At 42.9% G+C, this 21,383-nt stretch overlaps 1 protein-coding gene across 1 annotated transcript in view; it reads left to right on the forward strand.

The window, feature by feature from the left end:
* Positions 1-21,383, forward strand: part of clstn2a (calsyntenin 2a) — a 97,567-nt gene that overhangs the window by 75,457 nt on the left and 727 nt on the right. Inside the window, exons 10-16 of the mRNA XM_030774643.1 lie at positions 12,113-12,275; positions 14,063-14,229; positions 14,387-14,535; positions 18,178-18,386; positions 18,808-18,975; positions 19,794-19,939; positions 20,042-20,165. Coding sequence (XP_030630503.1) covers positions 12,113-12,275; positions 14,063-14,229; positions 14,387-14,535; positions 18,178-18,386; positions 18,808-18,975; positions 19,794-19,939; positions 20,042-20,165 — 1,126 coding nt within the window. The remainder of the gene's footprint in view (positions 1-12,112; positions 12,276-14,062; positions 14,230-14,386; positions 14,536-18,177; positions 18,387-18,807; positions 18,976-19,793; positions 19,940-20,041; positions 20,166-21,383) is intronic.

The following is a 21,383-nucleotide window of genomic DNA, read 5'->3' on the forward strand; positions in this document are numbered from 1 at the left end:
TACCTTGTGTTACAGAGCTCATTGTGCAAGATAACTCTGTGTGTGTGTGTGTGTGTGTGTATGTGTGTGTGTTTGTGTGTGTGCGAGTTGTGTGCCTGGCTCTTATACCCTGCTGAAGAGAACAGAGGGTTGTACAGAGAGGCCTGTAATCATAGAGAAGAGCTCTCCACTGCAATGACCTCTTACAGTGCAAATAATGATAGCCCCTCTCCCCTACCACTCCTCCAGTGGAGTCTTTTGAGTCACCCCCTAAGACGCACACGCGCGCACACACACACACACACACACACACACACTCACACAAAAGCCCACATACATTTACACACACAAATTTTTCTTCCACATCACTGTGAAGAACAGCAGTTTTCTCAAGTGTCTCAGTCAGCTTAGTGATGTTTGGATGGATATAGATAATCTTGAGTGAGAGAGAGAGAGAGAGAGAGAGAGAGAGAGTTTTGACAAACATTAACAATGCCATTCAGGAAACTGGAATAATCTAAACTAAACCACTTTAGACTAAAAGACTAAAACCAGTTTGTTTAACAAGTGGATAATAGATGAATCATTAGTCATTAATCAAAGAAAAAGTTTGCCCATCTCTTAAGTGAAGGTGATGATTGACTGAAAAACTTTTTTTCTTCAACCAGTACCCCAGAAATCCACAAATCAGTGCATTCAGTTCTGAACTGATCAATAACCCATATCTGTCTTTGAGCAGACTTTTATCCATGCCACATTAACAAACCATAAAGGCCAAAGCTCAGCTATTCTGCTCTCTTACCACCCAGGGAACTTTGAATTATTGTTTTTGTTCGTTTTGATGAATGTGTGTGTTTGTGTGTGTGTGTGTGTGTGTGTGTGTGTGTGTGTGTGTGTGTGTGTGTGCATGTGTGTGTGTGTGTGCGTGTGTGTGTGTGTGTGTGCTCTCAGCGAGAGAGAACAAGAGAGAACGAAAGAAAGAAAGGGTGGCAGGAATACGTCACAATAAACAGCATGAAATCATCACAAGCAGGTGTCAACACTTTGCTCCTGCAGGCAACAGTTCATTTCTTACAGGTCAAAGGGAAAAATGACTTCTGTACTACTTCTCACTCCCTTCTTTTTTTCTGTTCCTTTCTTTTCTTTTCTTTTTTTTTTTTCCTGACAGAGCACAGGCAAGTCTGTTAATAGGAGGCTTTGCTGGAGTAAACAGTCTGTAGACGCGGGGCTGTAAAACACCTGCCAAAGCAATGAGAGACACGCTCTACCTGCAGCACCATCTTAAATTCCTTATGTGTCAGAATCAAATGCGTGAATAGCAGCAGGAAAGCAAACAAGCCATGGAGGCTGATTTATAATAGAAAACTGCCAAAAAGAACAGCTTTTTTTTTTTGTTTTTCTTTTTTATTCTATTGTTTCTTATGTTTGTTTGTTTGTTTACTCCCTTGCTATCGTCTTTGTCAGCTGGCTACGTTCGTGTCATCTTTTGTGTTGTTTTGTCTTATTTGTGTTAAGAAACGCCGCATATTTTAAGCAAAAATCTGTGAAAAAGTTGTGAAGACGTAAAAAAGGAGGGAATAATGTTTTAAGTAAAGAGCTTGTTGACGCGCTAACAGGTTTCCTCTCTCTCTCTGCCTTGGCTGTCGCGCAGAGCCGTTTGATAATAGTGTCTTTCTCACTTGCAGTCAGTAAACAGAATCGCGTCCTCTTGATCTCCCCGTTCGACTGAGCTGTGTTTTCGTACGAGACAAGTGTGTAGGTTTATTTCTGTACCTCACTGTTTTCCTCAAGTCTGATTGGTAATGATTGATAGCAAAATGGCAGATAATCTGCAGTGAAAAAAGCCTTTGATGCTAGACTATTTTTGATGTTCGATTCAAGAGAACGTGAGGGATAATTTGAGCGCAAAGTAAGGCGCAAGGCTCAGAGAGATTGTGCTCAGTCTCTTAATTAATCGTAGGTGTGTTTTGGGCATAACATGCGATAGACCAGTCAGAGTGTCAGCTCCCATTCCCTTTAAAAGCCACCTGCGCCAGGCACCTTGACAGATTGCTATTACAACGGCAAACTTCACAGCAAACAGCACCTGGACAAAAAGAGCGATTCGCCCGATTCGCTGCCCTCGCTGTCTCCCAATCCTCTGTCCAATCAGGTCGTCCATTTTTCAATGGAACAACTGCGACATTGCTTTAGACCAGGTTTTTGTTGGTCTAAGCACAGAGGCTTTCAGTTGCATTCAAAATAGCAATGCGCCTGACCGCACCTCATGTTAAGACCAACCACCCAGATGGATGCAAGCTCATTTGCTGTTTAAAGGACGTGGGCGCTGGATGGGAAAATGACAACCGCGTTTGTCTGAAACTCGCAAAGACACCTGCTTCTCGGTTTGCGGCACACTGCGCTCGGTGCAAGACAGAGCCCGCGATGTTATTTTGAGAGAGCAGAAGCACACGATATTTATGTTTACCTCAGACTAAATGTAGAGATACACACAGATTTTTCTAATACACGTAGCCTGGATATCACCACAGCGCCATATCATTTTCTTGGTGCCTCAGATGTTGTGCGCTAAGTGAATATTGGATTTCAGGGGGTGTGTAGCTAGTGACATATGTTGATGACCACCCTGTCAAATGAAGGAAGGACTTCACAATAAGTTGCACTCCTGTCACCATGGCACCAGGCTCATCTCTGGCTGCTCTCGAGGATTTTATCGGTGGCTAGTCTCCGCCCACAACCCAGCGGATAGTCAGCAGGGGTAGTCAGCTCGTCGTTTCCTATTAAGAGGCCGACATTGATCCAGTAAAATGGCTTTGCTGTGATATCACAGTAGACAGACATTAGGGAAGAGAGGTGGAGGGTTGAGAGAGAGAGAGAGAGAGAGAGAGAGGGAGGGAAGGAGGAGAGAGCTGTTGGCTGTTGTGCGTCTTGAGCAAATCCTGTTCTCCAAGTCCCATCAGCACTCTGAAAGGACACTCAATGGCTTCCGCTGCAACTCCATTTAGCCCTATTGATTTTGCAATCTTCTTCACTCCTGCCTCTTTTCTTTTTTTCTCCATTTTCAGAGTGAGAGAGAGAGAGAGAGAGAGAGAGAGAGAGAGAGAGAATGTGTGTGAGAATGAGAAAAGGTAGGGGTTATTCTGTTGTATTTTGGTTTCTTGCATCAATAGACCAAACTAGATTGAGAGTGTTTTGCCTTTCACCTCTCTCTCTCTCTCTCTCTCTCTCTCTCTGTCACTCTCTCTCTCTCTCTCTCTCCCTCTCTTTCTCTCTCTTGTCTGTTAATGCATCTAAGGATGGATTGCTCTCCTTTAAATGACTATTATTCAGTCCAGACTGACAAAACAGAAGGGCTATTAGCACTCAGCACCTCCGTCTGTTAGGAGTGTTTAATCCATGTTCAGATGTGTATGCCACAGCTTGGCTGTGGAGCTCCTTCACTGCTATTTCTGTTCATCCATAATGAGGCAGCTTTGAGCAGAAAACCCCTTCCCATCAAGCTTAAACCATTCAAACATGGAGCAAGACTCACAGTGTGACATTGATTTAAACCCATACAAATGAGACATCATGTATTCACAATGGAAACATCGCAGAAGGGAAGGAGGGGCGGGATCTATGAAAACACTGGCTGAGACCTGAGGCCGATGATCCATTAATCATTGTACAGCTTTGTAAACGCATCCTGCGTTCGATAGCCAAAGATTTGTTTTCATTGACTGTGCGACACATTGATCGGCTTTGGGGTTGAAGCTAACTGTTCAGAAGGGACCCATACGCGTCGTGAGCTTGGCCGATCGCGTGAGGGCGGACCTCTTGAGTCGTTTATCGTGGTCTCGCTTCAATCATCAGCCTTCGGCAGATAATTACACTCTCTCCTGTCAATTTGACTTCCACTGTATACTTATTCATTCACAGTTACCCACAGTACATCTGTCTTTTCCTTTGTTGACCCTAGTTAGGCCCTGTATTGGTTTGGATGAGATGGATTATACTCAATAAACTCAGCTGGTAGAAGGAACACACAGTAGATCTTTAACGAGACCCAGACTCTATGGCTGAGAATTAAAAAATCATTTGAGTTTGGCACTAGTTGTAAATAGGACCCACGAATATATATACATACATACATACACACACACACACACACACACATTTATATATATATATATATATATATATATATATATATATATATATATATATATATATATATTTTTTTTTTTTTTTTTTTTTTTGTGGTGATGGTTTAGTGGTTATGAGTGAATCACTTTATGTTTGATTATAAAGAGTGTTTGAAGCATCCCAGCTTCTTACTGCTTGAAAAATTGATCAAAACAACAACAAAAAAAATATCTTGGGTACTCTATTTATAGTTTTAGATGTTTGTGTGGTGGCTTTCAGCTTAACTGTAGAAATAAAATGGGGGGAAAAAATGACACATTATATTATCTTAATGTCAGTCGCTCCATGTCAACCAACTCATTTTTTCACAAAGAAAATTCACACACACACAAAAAAAAGCAGAACTTGCGAGAAGAGAATCAGAGGAGTCTGTCCTTTTTTTGTCTTTCTTTCTCCAGGGGGATTTGTTCTGTCTCTCTCTCTCTCTCTCTCTCTCTCTCTCTCTCTCTGTGCCTGGCGTCTTGCCGTAATCAAGGCCTGTATGTGATGTACCTAAAGGCTGCTTTAGGCTTGGAAATAATCATGAGTACTGAATTATTCATCCATACAGCTCTATTTCCACATTAACCGGGCAAATTCAGCTCGTCTGTCTGAGCTTGCCACTGCAGCCTTTTCATACCCATGCACTTTCATACAGTACAATTCCACAAAAGCCCCGCATAAAAGAGCTTATAAAACACGTCACTATTCCGCTTCACTTTCATCCACTGCTCTGTTCTTTTTACAGCTCTAGATATAGCTGCCCCCAAATATTCTGGGATTCTAATTCAGCTTTCTTTCTTTCTTTCTTTCTTTCTTTCTTTCTTTCTTTCTTTCTCTCTCTCTTTCTTTCTCTCTTTCTTTCTTTCTTTCTTTCTTTATCTCTCTCTTTCTTTCTCTCTTTTTTTTTGGATAGCTTGTTCTCTTTTGCTCCCAGTAATTTCAGAGCAACGAGCGAGTTGTATTTTGCCCTCCGTCTCCGTGGTACCCAAGGAATACCAATTGGGTGGTGGGATGGTGGGATGGTGGACTCCAAGATTAGGTGCTTGCATAACGTGTTTGTATCGAAGATACGTTTCATCAGCTCCCTTGTTTTTTGTTTTCTCCAGGATTGTTTTTATCTTATTACCCCAAATAATGGCTTTTCTGATCACTGTATGAAGTGTATGCTTGGTTGTTATTGAGAAACATGGCCCTACTTCTGTAGCACACAATTCCAAATCTCCTCAGTGCCAGTAGCTTGCCATGTAATGGATTTGCATCAATAATGCAGGAATGCAAGGCAACATTGGGGGGGAAGAGTTTGTGTGTGTGTGTGTGTGTGTGTCTGTGTGAGAGTGTGTGTATGTGTGTGTGTGTGTGTCTGGGGGGTGTATGTGCTTATGTATGTATAAATGTGTGCATGCAGGAGAGAGAGGAAAGAAAGAGATATATATAGAGAGAGAGGGAGAGAGAGAGAGGATTTGTGTGCTTGTGTGTATGCACTGACAGAGAGAGTGAGTGCTGTCAGAGTTCTGGATGACAATTCCAGGCTGCTGTGTGATGGACTTATGCTGGCCTCTGTGGCCTCCATTAGCCCTGGAGAGAGAGGATGGAGAGATACGCGCTTCTCTTCTTCTGATGACTCCTCGTGAGTTATTTTGTTCTCTTTCACTTCCCGCTCCTCCTTCACACTTTCAATTACCTCTATCCCTAGTTCCTTTTTCATTTCACGAAAATGTTGTGACCCTCCTCAGTGTTGTCCGGCACTAAGCCACAATGAGGGAAAAAAAAAAACAGAGAAGTTGAGATTGTTTGATAAAATTAATTAATAAGAAAAAAAAAGAGTACTGTTATATCCGGCCAAGATAAAATGTTGAATTCAGAAAATGAAATGAAAAAAAAGAGAGAGAGAAAAAGAGGGGCAGATAAACAGGGAGAAGCTGTCTGCTGGATGGCTGTGTCTTGGTCTAGGTATTGGTGTGTGCTTAGGATTCTGGGCTTGAGACTTATGGGTTCTTGAGACCAGATCAGTGACAGGTCTGTGCTGTTTACACATGTGTGTACAGCTTGCTTTTTATGTCTTTGCTCGGTAAACCTGGATTACTTGCCCGGAAATCACATCGACTCAGCCTTGAAACCAGCCTCCCCTTGTCAGTAATTGAAAATTGGGGTGTAGTGCAGTGGCAGTGGTATGGGCCTGGATTTTCTGAGATATAAACAGAGGTACTGATGTGTGTGTGTGTGTGTGTGTGTGTGGGCATATATGTGTGTGGGCATGTGTGTGTGTGTGTGTGCACGGGTGTGTGTGTGTGTATTTGTGTTTGCATGCGTGTGTGTGCTTGTGTGACAGTATTGCATGCTAAACAGGCTTGTTGCCCCTAAAGAATCCCAGTCTCATTAAGACAGTATTTTATTGTCTCATTACACTGTTTACGAGATCTGGAAAAGCATGATGCACACACACACACATACACGCGCACACACACACACACACACACACACACACACACACACACCACACACAGACATACTAACTCTCCAGGACACGTGGCATGAAGACATAAACCAGAGAGTCTGATTATTGACATCCTAATGACTCAGCAGCCATGTGTAAGTGCTTGTCGCTTCCTGTGTTGATATTGTTTATCAGTGTGTGTAGAGAATATAAGCCTGTTCATTAACCAACTTCACAGTCTTGCCACAGCAGAGGAAAAACAGCAGCCCAACTCAAGCACAACAGCAATCTGCATTCCAGGACTCTAATCTGTCAAAGTTATTACAACATAATGCACATTATGTTTATGTGTGTGTTTGTGCGTATGTGTGTGTGTGTGTGTCTGTGTGTGTGTATGCGTACTCATGCACGTGCGTGTGTTTGTGTGTCTATGTGTTTCTCTACGTATGCATATGTATATTTGTGAATGTGTGCACACACACGTGTGTGTGTGTGTGTTTGTGTATTTCTGTGTGTGGTCATGTGAGATAAAGGGGGGGGGGAAGAGAGAGAGGCGCATTAACCCATTTTCACATATCTATTACAGTAAAAACAATTAGCTTTCTCTTGCTCTCCCAGATAAATTCATTTGCACAGAATTGACTGCAAATTGGGAGGCTTGGGAGAGGTCACTGTGTGGTTGACTTTTGTCCCTGGAGGGCACAGTCTAATTCCTGCTCTAATTAGTCACATTGTCAGGGTGTAATTTATAGTCACCTTCAAATACAGACTGGGCCGAATGCCATTTCTTTTCCAGCAGTATGGTTCTGAAAATGGCCTGTGTGTTGGACACACAACGCAGTGGTGGCCTCTTGGACACAAGGTGAATCTGCCTCTGATGAGCAGGCCTTTGAATTTGTCTTTTACATGATACATTACATCTTATTGTATCAGTCACCTTTAGATATACCTAAGTATTTCTTCCTCTAGACGTTGTGTGTATGTGTGTGAGTGTGTGAGTGAGTGAGAATGTGCATGTGTGTGCATGTGTTTCTCCATGAACAGCTATAAATTCAGCAAGTCAGTATGATGTAACTTAGGTAGTTTTTCAGTGTTTTTCAGATTCAGTGATGCATTTAACACCAGCTGAAGACAGGTGCTCTTTGCAGATAATTCTATCCTTTGTTGATCTTTTCTTTACTGTGTAAAGCAAAATCTTTTTCTATATCCTCTATAGTTATGACATAAACATAGTTAGATATAATCAGTAAACTGCACTGAAAGACAGAGGTCAATCATGGGCCTTTATCGGAATTTCTCAGTGTTCTGTTAAGATTGCACATAGTCAAAACAGAACAGCAACTAACACTGTACAAAGTACTGGACAAACTAACATGAAGTTACTGATAAGTTTGAGAAGCTTCTTACATGAGGTGACAGAAAAACACAGGCACTGACCTTTACCGTCGTCTCAACCCAATAAACTTCCGTCTGCACCGAAATCTATTTGTTTCTCATCGCCTTCCCCCGAAGCATAGCTCCTCAAAATTTAATAACCCACATTAAACTGTTCCAAACTCCATCATTTGCTATTCTGTCTTCAGTCTAACAGAGCAATGTTTAACACTAGTCTGTACATCATTTGTAATTGTATGAGGAGAAAGGTAGGGAGTATGAGAGGGGAGTATGAGCAACTGCCTGCGCATTTCACACACACACACTCACACACATGCATACATATAGGCACACACACACACACACACACACACACTCTCTCTCTGGCAGGAGCAGATCATTTATGATTGGCCTGAAGAACCCCCTGGTCTGATCCATTACGCAGCCATATATCAGCCTCCTCTTACACAATGCTCAGCCAATCTCATGCTTCACTGAGTGTCCCTAGTCAGAAGAGCCAGGGCTCTCCTTATCAGAACGGAGTGAGAGCCGTCAGCACCACACCCCCCCCCCCCCCCCCCCCCCCCCTCAGCTCCCACTTCATTTCCATCTGGGCCTGTCTCGTTTTAGCCTGGCAAAACTCATCACCCACTCAGTAACAGACACGATTCTCACTTTCTCTCTCTCTCTCTCTCTTTTTCGTTCTCTCTCTCTCTCTCTTTTCTGGCCATTAAAAAACTTTGCTGATGGACTTTGTTTCTCAGGGTTTTTTTTTTTTTTCCTTTGTCATCTCCCCCCCCCCCCCCCCCCCCCCCCCACCACCCCCCGCCTCCCTCTCCCGTCGTTTCTGAGCCGCTGCATTTCTTACTACGTGTGCTGTTGTAAAGAGATGCTCAGAGCGCGGTGTGGAACAAGCGTTGTCAGAGCTCAGGTGGTAATCATGAGAACGCCATCCCTTTTCTTTCTGGAAAAAAAAAAAACAGAGCCAGGTCTGAACCCGAGCCAAGCGTTTCGATTTAGGAAACGCAGGTGCCCAGGAATCCTTGCCAGCCTTCACTCTCAGAATGCATGAGCAATCTTAAGGGAAAACTTCACAAGCCTATTAACATAAATGCCAGCTTTAATGTGAGTGAATGTCAGTGGTCACAAGCATTCAACTCCTCAACTTCCTTTTAAAAGCTGTATGATCCCCCCCCCCTCCCAAAAAAAAATTATTTTTTCTTCCAAAGCGTGTTGTATTTCTTCCTCTTCTTCTTCTTTTTTTAATGAATATCTACTCTAGGGAGTGCACTGTTATGTTGAGAATATTCAGACACATAACTCTTTAATGAAATAAAGTCCAGTCTCGGTGAAATGATCTTAATGACCGGCTAAATGAAGATTTTTAATGAAACATTAGATTGAATTGAATTTTCAGAGTCATGTGTAATTAAATATGGTCATTTTGGAGACTGTACACAGTTATTATTAAAAATCTATTCATCACAAGTGTGGTTCTTGCACGTCTGGAAAAGCATATTGGATTTTTACAAGAGGTAGTTTTGCCGGCTGGAACGGAGGGCTAGCCTTACAGAAAGAGTTTGTGTGAAATGGCAGCATTTTCAGGTGCAGAGGCCTTGCAAACACATTAATTATGAATGAGGAAAAGGAGAAGGTATAGCTATGGGCCAGGAGGCATTTTTCTCCCTTCACTAACATGACACAGTATTGCCACAGTACAGAGAGAGAAGACAGTCAATGCTGCCTTTGATTTGTGTTCCAACTCCATGTTGTTGTCATGGCCTCATTTATTTGTTTGCTCTGAAGGTTGCAGATGCAATTTGCTGACAAGAGAGTGGATTAAAAATGTTAGCGCCAAACGAAGACACACAGATTCAGAGAGAGAGAGAGCGAGAGAGAGAGAGAGAGAGAGAGAGAGCGCAGGACAAATGTCGGAGACATGCCATTAGACGAAGCCACTTTGCTTATGTGTGTTTGACCGACTGAATCCACCCCCCCACCTCCCCTGTCATATCGAGATTAATGCCCTACGTGTGTTTTTCATTAAGAGCAAACGTGTATGTGTTTCAAGTAAAAAAAAAATTTAAAAAAATACAGCGATCTGTTCATTCGGTTTCAACAGCCGTGTAATTACTGCTCTTGGAAGGTAAGTTTCGCTCAAACCGAGGAACAAAACTTACCTTTATTCATTTAAAATGGAAGTGACAGCTGCAGGCATAATCTGTCTTCACAGACAACGTTGTGCATGTACTGGAGAATGTATTAATGAAGTGATTCCGGGCATCCTCTACAGCGCCAATATCAGAGCAACGAAAATCTAATTTCTCCTTCATTCTCTCCATTTGCATTTGATTAACAACTCGAGTGTTTCAACTTAACAGTATTTTACTCCTGAGTCCTATAATATGACTCTTAAAATATAGACCTTTTTTTTTTCCATTAACATATTTTTAATGCCGAGAACATACATTAGTATTCTGCATCCCATAAATGCTGCAATACCACAACCCCCACCTCCCCACACATAAATAAAACCCCACACACACCATACATTTTTAGATGACTGACTGGAATTCTAAAGCTATTAGAACCACCCAGTCTTTAAAAAAATCATGAATATGACATATTTTCAAGTTTTACCTGTTTTTCACTAGAAACAAGTATTTCATCAAAAAAAAATACTGCGAGCGGTTGAAGGTTGTGGAGATTTGTTTTTAAAACATGTAGTAATCTTCTGTTGACAGACAGTGGTCAGGCCTTTGTTCCTTTAATAAACTGAAGTGCTTGAGATGACCTGTATTTGGCAGAAGGCCCAGTTTATGTCAGAGATATTTATTTGAAATAATATCGTCTGCATAAATGAAATCCCGCAGATAAAAACTGGGGCTCCGAGACGCTTGGGGTTCAGAGGACAGGTACGTGAGGCCAGTCAGAGAGACAAAATGGGGGGGGGGGGGGGGGGGGGGGGATGCTGACAGAAAGAGGCTGGTTACTCAGATATGAATAGTTGCGGCTTCTTCATACTGTGGGTTCACTGGGCATAACGTACAGTTTATATGACAGCAGAGAGATGGAGCCAGTGTACTGAAAGATTGGAAAAGAGAAAGAGAGAGAGAGAGAGAGACGGGGAGAGAGGAGTAGAAGGTCTCCCAGGAGAAAGCCATGAGAGATGTGGCTGAGGAGCGGAGACTCCTGGGGGAGAGCAGACAGGGAGCCGTCTTCCCCATTGAGCGTTTTCAGATTAGTCTGTTTTTCTTTTCTCCCCATCTCTGTTTCCATTTTACAACACCTGACCAGGTGGTTTCTTCTCCATATGGTGCGCGCGCGCGTGTGTGTGTATGTGTTGTGTTGTGTGTGTGTGTGTGTGTGTGTGTGCGCGCGTATGAGTGTATGTTTGTTAAAAGTTGTCTGTTCATAGATTCAAGTTGTGTGTGATTTGTAGCTTCCTGGGGATACCTCTGTAAATAAGGACAGGAGGTTGTTAAGGGAGATGCCTGTTGAACGTGGCCTGTGAACTAAGGGCGGAGCTTGTCCATGGTTTATTTCCAATCACATTTTATCTCATTGTTTGAATGACAACCTCGTGATCATCTGACTTTCAAACACAAAAACAAAACAAGTGCTATGTCTTATCAGTGTTGTCTCACTGAAAGTCGAGTTTTAACGGATGATTACTACCGCTGAAAAATAAATATCACTGAAAAATAAATATATAATAAAACCGCTGTTACTGCTGTTACCTGACTCACAGGCCTTTGTCGTCTTAATGAGCTTCTCATTAGAATTGCGCTTAATTAATTATCTCAGGACAAACTGATAAATGATTAATAACAGATCTAATGAACACAAATTAACCTATATCTATATTTCATCAAAGGATAAAAATAATGACAGTTACAGTAACATACACTTATTCGAATTAACTTCAGCAGGAGGTCACAGTTACGTATGAACCTGGCAGCAGTGTTGGCATTCACATCTGCTTGTCTGCACAGTTAAGAGAAATGACTTTTATTAATTAACAGAAGAACACTTGGATTTCATGTGCGAGCAGAAGAAATCCATTAACACGTTGTAACTGTCATCTTTCTTTGGGTTCTGTGTGCGGTTAACATCATCTAAACTGTCCTCTTTGTCTTTTTTTTTTTTATTTTTCAGATCTGTGATAAAGAGTGGCACTACTACGTCATCAACGTGGAGTTTCCCGCCGTGACTCTCTTCGTGGACGGCGTGACGTACGAGCCGTACCTGGTGACGGACGACTGGCCCATCCACCCCTCTCAGATTGACGTGCAGCTGACAGTCGGAGCTTGCTGGCAAGGTTAGACAGGGACAGGGACAAGGGTGTGATGGTAACAGCCCAAAAAAAAAAAAAAAGGAGAGAGAGATCAATGAAATGAATGACTGTTTAGTAATGGTCTTCTTGGCTCAGTATATGCTAGAGTGATTAAACATTCTCAAACCTTACGGGGGTTTGGCGTAGGGGTCCGTGGGGCTTGGAGGGGATTGAAAACATTACATTATTGACATGAAAGTGAATGCGCTTGTAGCTGGAATACCAAGAGAGGCAGTCGTTTTTTTTGCCCCAGGCTACTCTGATTCCATCGGTCTTTTTTTGGAGGGGGGGGGTATTTTATTTTTTATTTTATTTTTTTTGAAAGAAGGCTCAAGCTTGGGATAAAAAAGAAGGAAATGCAGCCTGTCAATTTCAGCCCCTTGAATGAGGCTAATGATATGATTCGAATGAAGAGAGAGAGAGAGAGTTCTTAATGTTACTTTTTAGGCAGTAAATAATTGCATGAATCTATTCAATGGTGAGCTGAAAGGTACAGCTAAACTCTTTCATGTAAAAAGGTCTTAAATTCCAGTGGTTCTGCTGCATTTAGATTTCTTCTCATCTCTGATGATTGCTGATTTTCTTTTCTCATTCTCTGCTCTCTCTCTCTCTCTCTTTCTCTCTCTCTCTCTTGTTGAATCTATGATTGTGTTAGAAGCCCTGGAGTGGAGATTAAAAGGTCCTGAATGGAAGGACAAGTTCACTTGCTATTACATCCCAATGAAGCTGATCTAAGCTTCACTAAGCCGCAACTGATAACTTTTTAGGCCATTAGCGAGCAAGATTGCCTTTCAGTCTCTCTCCATTTTCACTCGACACAATCAACAACATAATGACAAGCTACCTCATAATGGAGGTCGGAGACTGTATTCTTTCAGGGACAAATTGAGATCCTTGTCTCACCCTCTGCGAGCGGAATGGAGTTTGGTGTCCATTGTCTTCAGGACATATCAAATAGGATTACCCAGTTTCCTCTGCAACCTTAGATTGTACATAAAAATCAGACAACACTCTATAAATACTATGTAATAAAAATGTTCAGTCTAACAGTAATTGAATAAATGGGAGGAGAGACATATAACTGTAACTGTTCTCTATGGGTTACATTTTTACGATTAGCTTAGATTCTTTGCTAGGTTCAAGCTTTAGCATTGCTTAAACCACGTTACCACATTAAAATCTGTTTTAATTATGAAATCCCATCTGCTGTCATCACTTGAACCAAGTTCTGTTGTTGTCCATATACAAGCAAACACTGATCAAAATTGATGTTTCAGTGACAATACAGAAATTATGACTGATGACTGTTGTCCTCTTAATGCTTTCGTCCTTTTCGGAGGGTAGACATGAACAAAGTAGCAAATGTTCTTCTGCTGTTTCTCTGTGTCATAACATTTAATTGATAACATCTGTCAGCTCAATAATTTAAAAATCATAGGCAATTAAGCTGGCGTAAGAGAGCACTTCAGTCTGACAGTATAAAATGCAGCTGGTTCCATTAACTGTGTTTGGGCTCCTGGCTCATCAGCCAGAGATATGACAAGAAACAAACAAATTTTTCAAACAGGACAGGACATTTTTATTGAAGCAGAGGTCGTGGCCAGCACTTAGCATTCTTTGTGTCAGACTGTAGCCAGAGTTTGACATGTTTTGAAGGTGTGTGGGGTTTTTTTTTCTATGTGCTGACATGCCGTTAATTAGACGGGTAAATGTTGAGGCTGACCTGCGGTGTCTAATTGTACGTCACATGACCATGTTTCTGTCCGTTTTAGGAGGTGAGGTAGCCTCTCCGCGCTTCACACAGTACTTCCGCGGAAGTCTCTCTGGCCTCACCATCCGTCCAGGGAAGATCGAGACACAGAAGGTCATATCTTGCCTGCAGGCTTGCAAGGAAGGACTGGACATCAACTCACTAGAGAGCCTGGGCAAGGGAATTAAGGTTTCATCTCCTGTCGTATATATACACACGCATCTACAAGTGCAAACATACACTAACACACACACAAGTAGCACACATGCACACACACACACACGCACGCACACACACATACACACACACACTGCCTCTAACTCTGTGCTCCTCTGGTCTTTTTCAGTTCCACTTCAACCCGGCTCAGTCAGTGCTGGTTATGGAAGGAGATGACCTGGAAAGTATCAATATGGCCATGACTAAAGTGTCCTACATCAACTCCAGGCAGTTTCCCACACCAGGTCTGCGCAGACTCCACATCAGCACCACAGTGCAGTAAGTACAGCATTCCTCACACATCACAGCAATGGATTAGTCTCCCCTGTAGTTACACGTCATTCGTATATTCTCCAACACAAACTCAGGACATGGGAAATGCATTACCAGTTACCAGTTAAAATGAACAGTGAAAATATAGTTCAGTTCATTTTAATTCCTCTATTTTATCGTAAGCAACAATAATAATAAAAAAAAAAGGAGAAGAAAACAGAAAATTCTGTAATTCGTACCTTCTACGTAGTGTGCATGTTAAAGTGCCTGTAGAGAACGACTAATAGAGCGTTAGGAAGAATAGCTGGAGGAGTGCACGTGTGGTCTTCCACGTGTAACGTGTAAGAACAGCTATGAATGCCCATGAGTGCTGCACCCAGTTAAAGCAGTGTTTCACACTGCAGCGGAGTGTTGTACATCTGGGGTTCCCAGCTGAAACCCAACTGATCCACACTTGTGAACTGTGGCCAGGGGTCTGAGGAAGTGTGGCTGGCCAGGAGAACTGAGCTTGTCCTCTGCCCTGGGGCAGATGTGTCAGCCAGGGGCACCAACCTGCTCTCTCTCTCTCTCTCTCTCTCTCTCTCTTTCTCTCTCTCCCTCTCACTGCTCGTTGGTGGTCACTGATGATCAGTTACACCTGTAGCAGTGGGTACCATAACGTGGACATCACATTACATGTTCACTCAATGATACCGTGCAGCTCATAAGGTAGAAGCGTGCAGTGGCTGGCCTCCCATGTATTGGAGGAAAGATGTGCTGCGTATCTGATTTAGACCGGTGGGGTTGCCTTGTAACAGGTCGACTAGGAGGCAAAATGTGTGGGCGGGTGGGGGTGGGTGTTTCTGAGAATTGTTACTGTTATTATTGTCTGAGTGGACTGAGGAAAACTGACAATATCATTGCATCACCTCGTGATAAGCAGAAATCGGCCAAACGCTCATCCAAAACATTTCGGTCAACGTCTTTTTTTTTTTTTTTTTTTTTTTAAAGCTATCAGTTCCAGCTGGCGGGTATCCAGAAGGATAAACAGTAATTTAGCGACCACTCTTTGATTTTAACGCTTGTAACTGTGACCGTTATGTACAGACGGGGAGGCTGTAGAATCCCAGGGATAGGTTTTGCATCCAGAGTAGTAGCTCTCTGCGTTCTGAAATCAATACCGCACCGCTTGGGCCTATTGCCGACAGGGTTGCCTAGGTTACTGATAACATCTGTCTTACACTGTTGAGGGTACTCTTGGAAAAGATGCATGTAAGTTGCCCCACAGTGGTCGCCAGTCTGGACCCCGCGGCCTCCCGCTGTGAACGGAGCCTTGTTTTAGTCTGTACCGACTTCCAGTTTTCCAATTTTCATCAGAATCCTCTGAATGTATTACCGTGGCATTTGGGAGGCGCGAAAGTCGGCGGCGGTCCCCGGCTTCGCCAGCCAGCAGCATGTTCAGAGGAAGAAAAAAAAAAACTCTTAAAAAGAATGGTAGGAAAAAGTGAGGAGATATTTTTAGAGGAAGAACAAGGCAAGGGAAAGGAGGAGAACTGAGGGGAGTAGAGGAGAGAACAATCGGGGAGGCTGGTTGTAACAGAGGAGTTTAGCTGTGTGTAGGGTGGTGCTGTGAGTGAACGGAGGGGTGTGTGTGTGTGTGTGGGGGGGGACTCTGTTCTGAGTGCGTGTGTGTGATATGGTAATCAGGCTCTGAGGCTGAAGCAGCCGGTTCTCTTTATCTCCTCTCTGCTTAATGGGCCGGCCCTGCCGCACGAGGTGACTGCGCCGGTGCCAGAGCAGCTGATGAGGACATGAAAGGAGGCGATAAAAAGGAATGTGCTGTGTCAGAGATTCAGCGTGGCTACAGCCAGACGCAGACGCAGATGTGAAAGGTCCATCATTAGTGTAATATTTAAATGTTCTTACTGGACAAACCTGAAAGCTGACTCCCTGTCTGTATCTGTTTTTCCTCCTACACTACATGCCTACTTACTGCTCTCTCTCTCTCTCTCACTCTCTCTCTCTCTCTCCCTCGCTCTCATTCTCTACCAATTACAGTAAATTTCTTACTTATTTTCTGATATGACACTTTTGGTGGATCGCGTGTGCGTTGTGCAGTGAACTGGATTGTGTGTGATATTTTTTGGCTCTTGCTCTAATCGCCAAATTTTTAAGGTCATTAGTCAGTCATCGCGAATGAGTCGTGATCATCCTGTGGGTTCCTGCTTACCTGGACCATGGTTAATATCCCAGTACATCCTCTCACTGTTCATTTACTGCTCCATAAAAGAATGTGAGCTTAGGTGTGTGGTCTGACAGGAAGCTAATGAAACCTATTGGACCCAGCAGCAGTGAAGTGATACAAACCCAAATGAGAGTAAACAGTAGAGTGAGAGAAAGAAAAAGAAGAGAGAGTGAGAGAGAGAGAGAGAGAGAGCAGGTTGGTAGAATGCTTGTCTAGTGTTTAGCCGTGAACAGAACCGACTAAATGAAAACAGACTTCACCGGTCGATATCAGGAGCAAGCTACGGTGGTCCTAATGTCTGGAATCTGACTTAGACCAGCACCCAGTATCCTTAAATCAGCCCTGTAAATAAAGAGAGATTGCTGCACTTTTTTCACAAGCCTCTTTAATGAGAGAGACTATCTCAGACTGTATTTATTTAGCATGTAGGCCCACTACTCTTGCCAAGCCAAAGAACCCACTTTTACACATCACAAACTTTCTTCACCAGTTTTACGGCAGCTATTAGAAGGTAATCGTTGCGTCGGTTCCACACAATTTTGCACACCTCCCATTCTCTCATTCAAGGCCGTTCTCTGTGGTGGCATTAGGGGAAGCATTTAGGCAATGCATTAGCTTAAGGAATTACCATTGGGAGATAGCACACTGCCGCCTAAGCACAGCTAAGTATCACTCCACTAGCTACGCCAGCAGAAAGGAAGCCCCTGTCTCTGAAAAAAAAAAAGCCAGATATTGTTCTTAATTAATGGGTTGAGTAAATAAATGAATAAATAAACAAATAGATGCTCTTTAAGAGTCATCCTTGAAAAAGTGTAATTACATGAAGTATAAGGAGAAGGGAGACCAATATTAATCCTCGGAGACTTTATTTTTATTTATTTATTTTTGGCTTGTACTCTCTGTAATGATGCTGGAGGGTTTCCAATTTTCCCATCAGGTCTGCGTGTGAGTCTGTTCTAGTCTACGCTCAAATGCCTCTGTCTTAATCAGCAGAGCTTGCCTGAGTGGCAGGAGAACATCTTTTGTAAGGACGGAGTGTGACAAACAAAACATGTTTTTTTGTTTGTTTGTTTGTTTGTTTGTTTGGGAGGAGAGGGGTTTGGATGGAAAACATTAAGACTCGCTTCAGTTTTTATTACACAACTCTCATGGTTTTATTCAACAACCCTACCTGCATTCTTCTATTTGTCTTTGTGTTTGGAGCTGTGGAGTGATAATTAAAGCATTCAGAGAGCTGTAATCATCTGTAAATATCTAACGCTTCATTGAAGCATATGCGTGTTTATATGATTATGTGTCTCTGTGTTTTAAACTTTCTTTTCATGTCTTAATCTCTCTTCCCTCTTCTTTTCCTCCTCCTCCTCCTCCTCCTTTTCCTCCTCCGCACATCTGTCTCACTTTCTCTTTCTTCTGCTTTGCTGCAGGTGTTTTGGGGAGGATACGTGCATTTCCATCCCAGACATTAAGGCTGTCGTTATGGTCCTACCACCCAGTGAACCCAGGATAACTATCGCCGGGGTGGAGCGACTGGTACTGCCAGCCTCAGAACTCCGCTCGGCCGCTGGTGTGACTCTGTTTAAGGACATTCGTATAATCAGCACCATAACCAAAAGTGACAGCACCTTCAGTGCAGGTACGGTAACTAAGCAACATGGCTCAGCATGCCAACAACTGTCATGACTGAGCTCAAAGGACTGAACTAATAGAGTACAGTAGATATATGTCCCTACAGAAACACACTACAGAGTATCTAGGCGGTTCGATCTGTGTATGGCTAGAAATTGTCACGCGTATGTAGCGTAAGTTATTGAATAGAAATACAGTAAATGACTTTTGTGAGCTTTTGTCCGGTTTATATTGAAAAATCAATGAAACTATTAACCTTGTTTTTATTGAATATTTACCTTGACTTTTGTAGGACCATAAATCATCAAAATTAAATTTGTATTTAATCAATGGCTGCTACTGGTAAGAGCATGCTGTGATGTATGTGCTTGTGTATGTCCATGCTTACTTGTGTGTGTGTGTTTGTGTGTGTGTTTGTGTGTTTGTAGCTCATAGACTTGGTGTTCTAGAGGTAATGCACAACCTTGATTACTGTGATGTGTTGGTGATTGGGGAGGAGCTGAATCCAGAGCAGGAGAGTTTAGAGATCCATCACAGCTCTTTACTGGGCAAACACCTTGATGCCACCAACTCCACCTCTGGCATCTCCATCTATGGTAAATCCTGACTTCTGTTCCATTACTGTACTACATCAATGGGATATTTTCTCAAATACACAACTGTTTATTAGTAATACAAACCTCTACCTCAGTCGTTTTCAGAAAATCTATGGACAGCTGTCCCCAGTGTTTTGCTTTATGACATGTGTCTATAATTTTGTTTAAGGCTTCTATATATATCATAAATCTTACACTATGTATGCACAATATGTGGTACATAGAATAATGATCTACAATAGATTATGGAAGGTGTTTGTCCTCATCTTGCCTCAAAATGAATTTTATATGTGTGAAATTTCTTCATTCATATATAATATCACACACTCATAACATAAGATAAGTAACTATTACAAGAGTCTCTTAACATGAACATCTTTCAAATAGGGCATGCCAGTAACTCCACACAGAGAGGAAACTAACATTCTTAACAGATTAAACTGTCTGTGCTTCAGTGTGTCTATCTGCGGGCCACTGATGGGGCTTGTACCGTAGTCGTTTAGTGAAATTGTCTTGACATTTGGTCAAGGTCGAGTGGTATTTAGAGCATGTGCCAAAGAAAGGTCTGGATTGCAGGGGTACATTTGGGCCACAGCTGTGTTTCCAGAACTCTTTTTTTAAATGTGCTGAAGTACAAAGATGTTCACTCGCAGGTTTTCACCTCAAACTGCCTGCATGGCTGCTCAAGAGGAGGCTCTGTGCTCTAGCATGATCTCTTTCTTTCTCTCACTCTCTCTCTCTCTGTCTCTCTCTCTCTGTCTCTCTCTCTCTCTCTCTCTCTGTCTCTCTCTCTCTCTCCCTCTCTCTCCTGGACACAGGTGTTGATTCCATGGCACATTACGAGCAGGCCATCAGGCAAGTTAGCTACCACAACTGGCGGCCAGCCAGCCTGACAGAGAGAAAATTCCGGCTCAGCTGCTCTGAGCTCAACGGACGCTACACCAGCAACGAGTTCAACCTTGAGGTCAGAGACTTGTCCTGATGATGCAGCTAAACTGTCTGTCTGAAATCTATGTTTCCCAACAAACATATCATTTTCTCTTCAAATGTTGTCCCGCCCCCTCAGATTGCTGTGGTGCACAGCTCAGAGAATGTGGGACATGTCAATCACATGGCAGTCCAGTCACAGTTTATGCGGCCTGTGCACCATCCTCTGATGGTTCACACCCTCAACTCCGATCACATCTCAGGTAAATGTAACCACTTTTTCAGATATTTTCTATTTTCTTAACCTTTCTTTAACACCCATTCACAGTCAACAATAACAAACAAGGGCCTCAAAAAGCTAATGGGTTTTATAACCTTCTAGCACTCTAATATAACCTTCTAGCACTCTCATTTAAGATAAAAAAACACATAAGCAAGTACAGGAAGCATGAGGAGTAGTTCTATCTTAAGTATACTAGTGTGCACGCACACACAAGCACACACACTCAAAAGGTATCTTGCTCTCATGGGAGTGGGAAAGACTATTGTGAGGCGGTTGGTGCTGGCTGGATTGGACTAAGCCTCCCAGATCACGCACACACCGGGCAGATCACGCACACACCAGGCAGATCACGCACACACCAGGCAGATCACGCACACACCAGGCAGATCACGCACACACCAGGCAGATCACGCACACACCAGGCAGATCACGCACACACCAGGCAGATCACGCACACACCAGGCAGATCACACACACACCAGGCAGATCACGCACACACCAGGCAGATCACACACACACCAGGGATACCAGAGATCTCCCCAAGGGCACACAGGACACAACTGACTGCAGAAAGAGTTAGAATTCTTGTCTCTGAGAGAGAGAGAGAGATAGAGACAGAGAAAGCGAGAGTGAGTGAGAGAGAGAGACACAGAGAGAGAGTGAGAGAAAGAGAGACAAGCAGAAGGGGATAGTGTAACCTCGGCCATCCAGCTGTCGGACGGTTCTTGCTGACTGAAAGGTCTCTAAGATGACCCTGAGTTTTAATGGACTTCTTTTCATATGTATGTTGCATGGGAGGGTATCCTCCAGAGCCGTCATGGGATCAGTCCAGCACACAATCCACCGCCCCCCCCCACCCCCCACTTCTTCTCTGAAGATACTATCTAGTCAGTGCCCTCAATAAAGCCTTTCCGCATATAGACTGTCATTTGTGATAGAACTTGGAAATGCCACTGCATCTTTCTTATGACTGCATTTGAATACAATTTGTGCTTGTAATAACATCTGTATTCAAACTAGTTCGCCTGGAAACAGTCTATGAATAAATTTTGAAACATTCAAAATATTGGTAGCCTCCTTCAATTGTTACTCTTTCTTGCATCACTACCTTTGTATGTTATAATTGGTTTATCGTGTGTAAAATAAGTTACAGTCGGATTTGTGATCACTGGTGGCATTGTAATCATTCCTCTGTCTG

The sequence above is a fragment of the Chanos chanos genome, chromosome 5 (assembly GCF_902362185.1).
Source record: "Chanos chanos chromosome 5, fChaCha1.1, whole genome shotgun sequence".
NCBI classification, from domain to species: domain Eukaryota; kingdom Metazoa; phylum Chordata; class Actinopteri; order Gonorynchiformes; family Chanidae; genus Chanos; species Chanos chanos.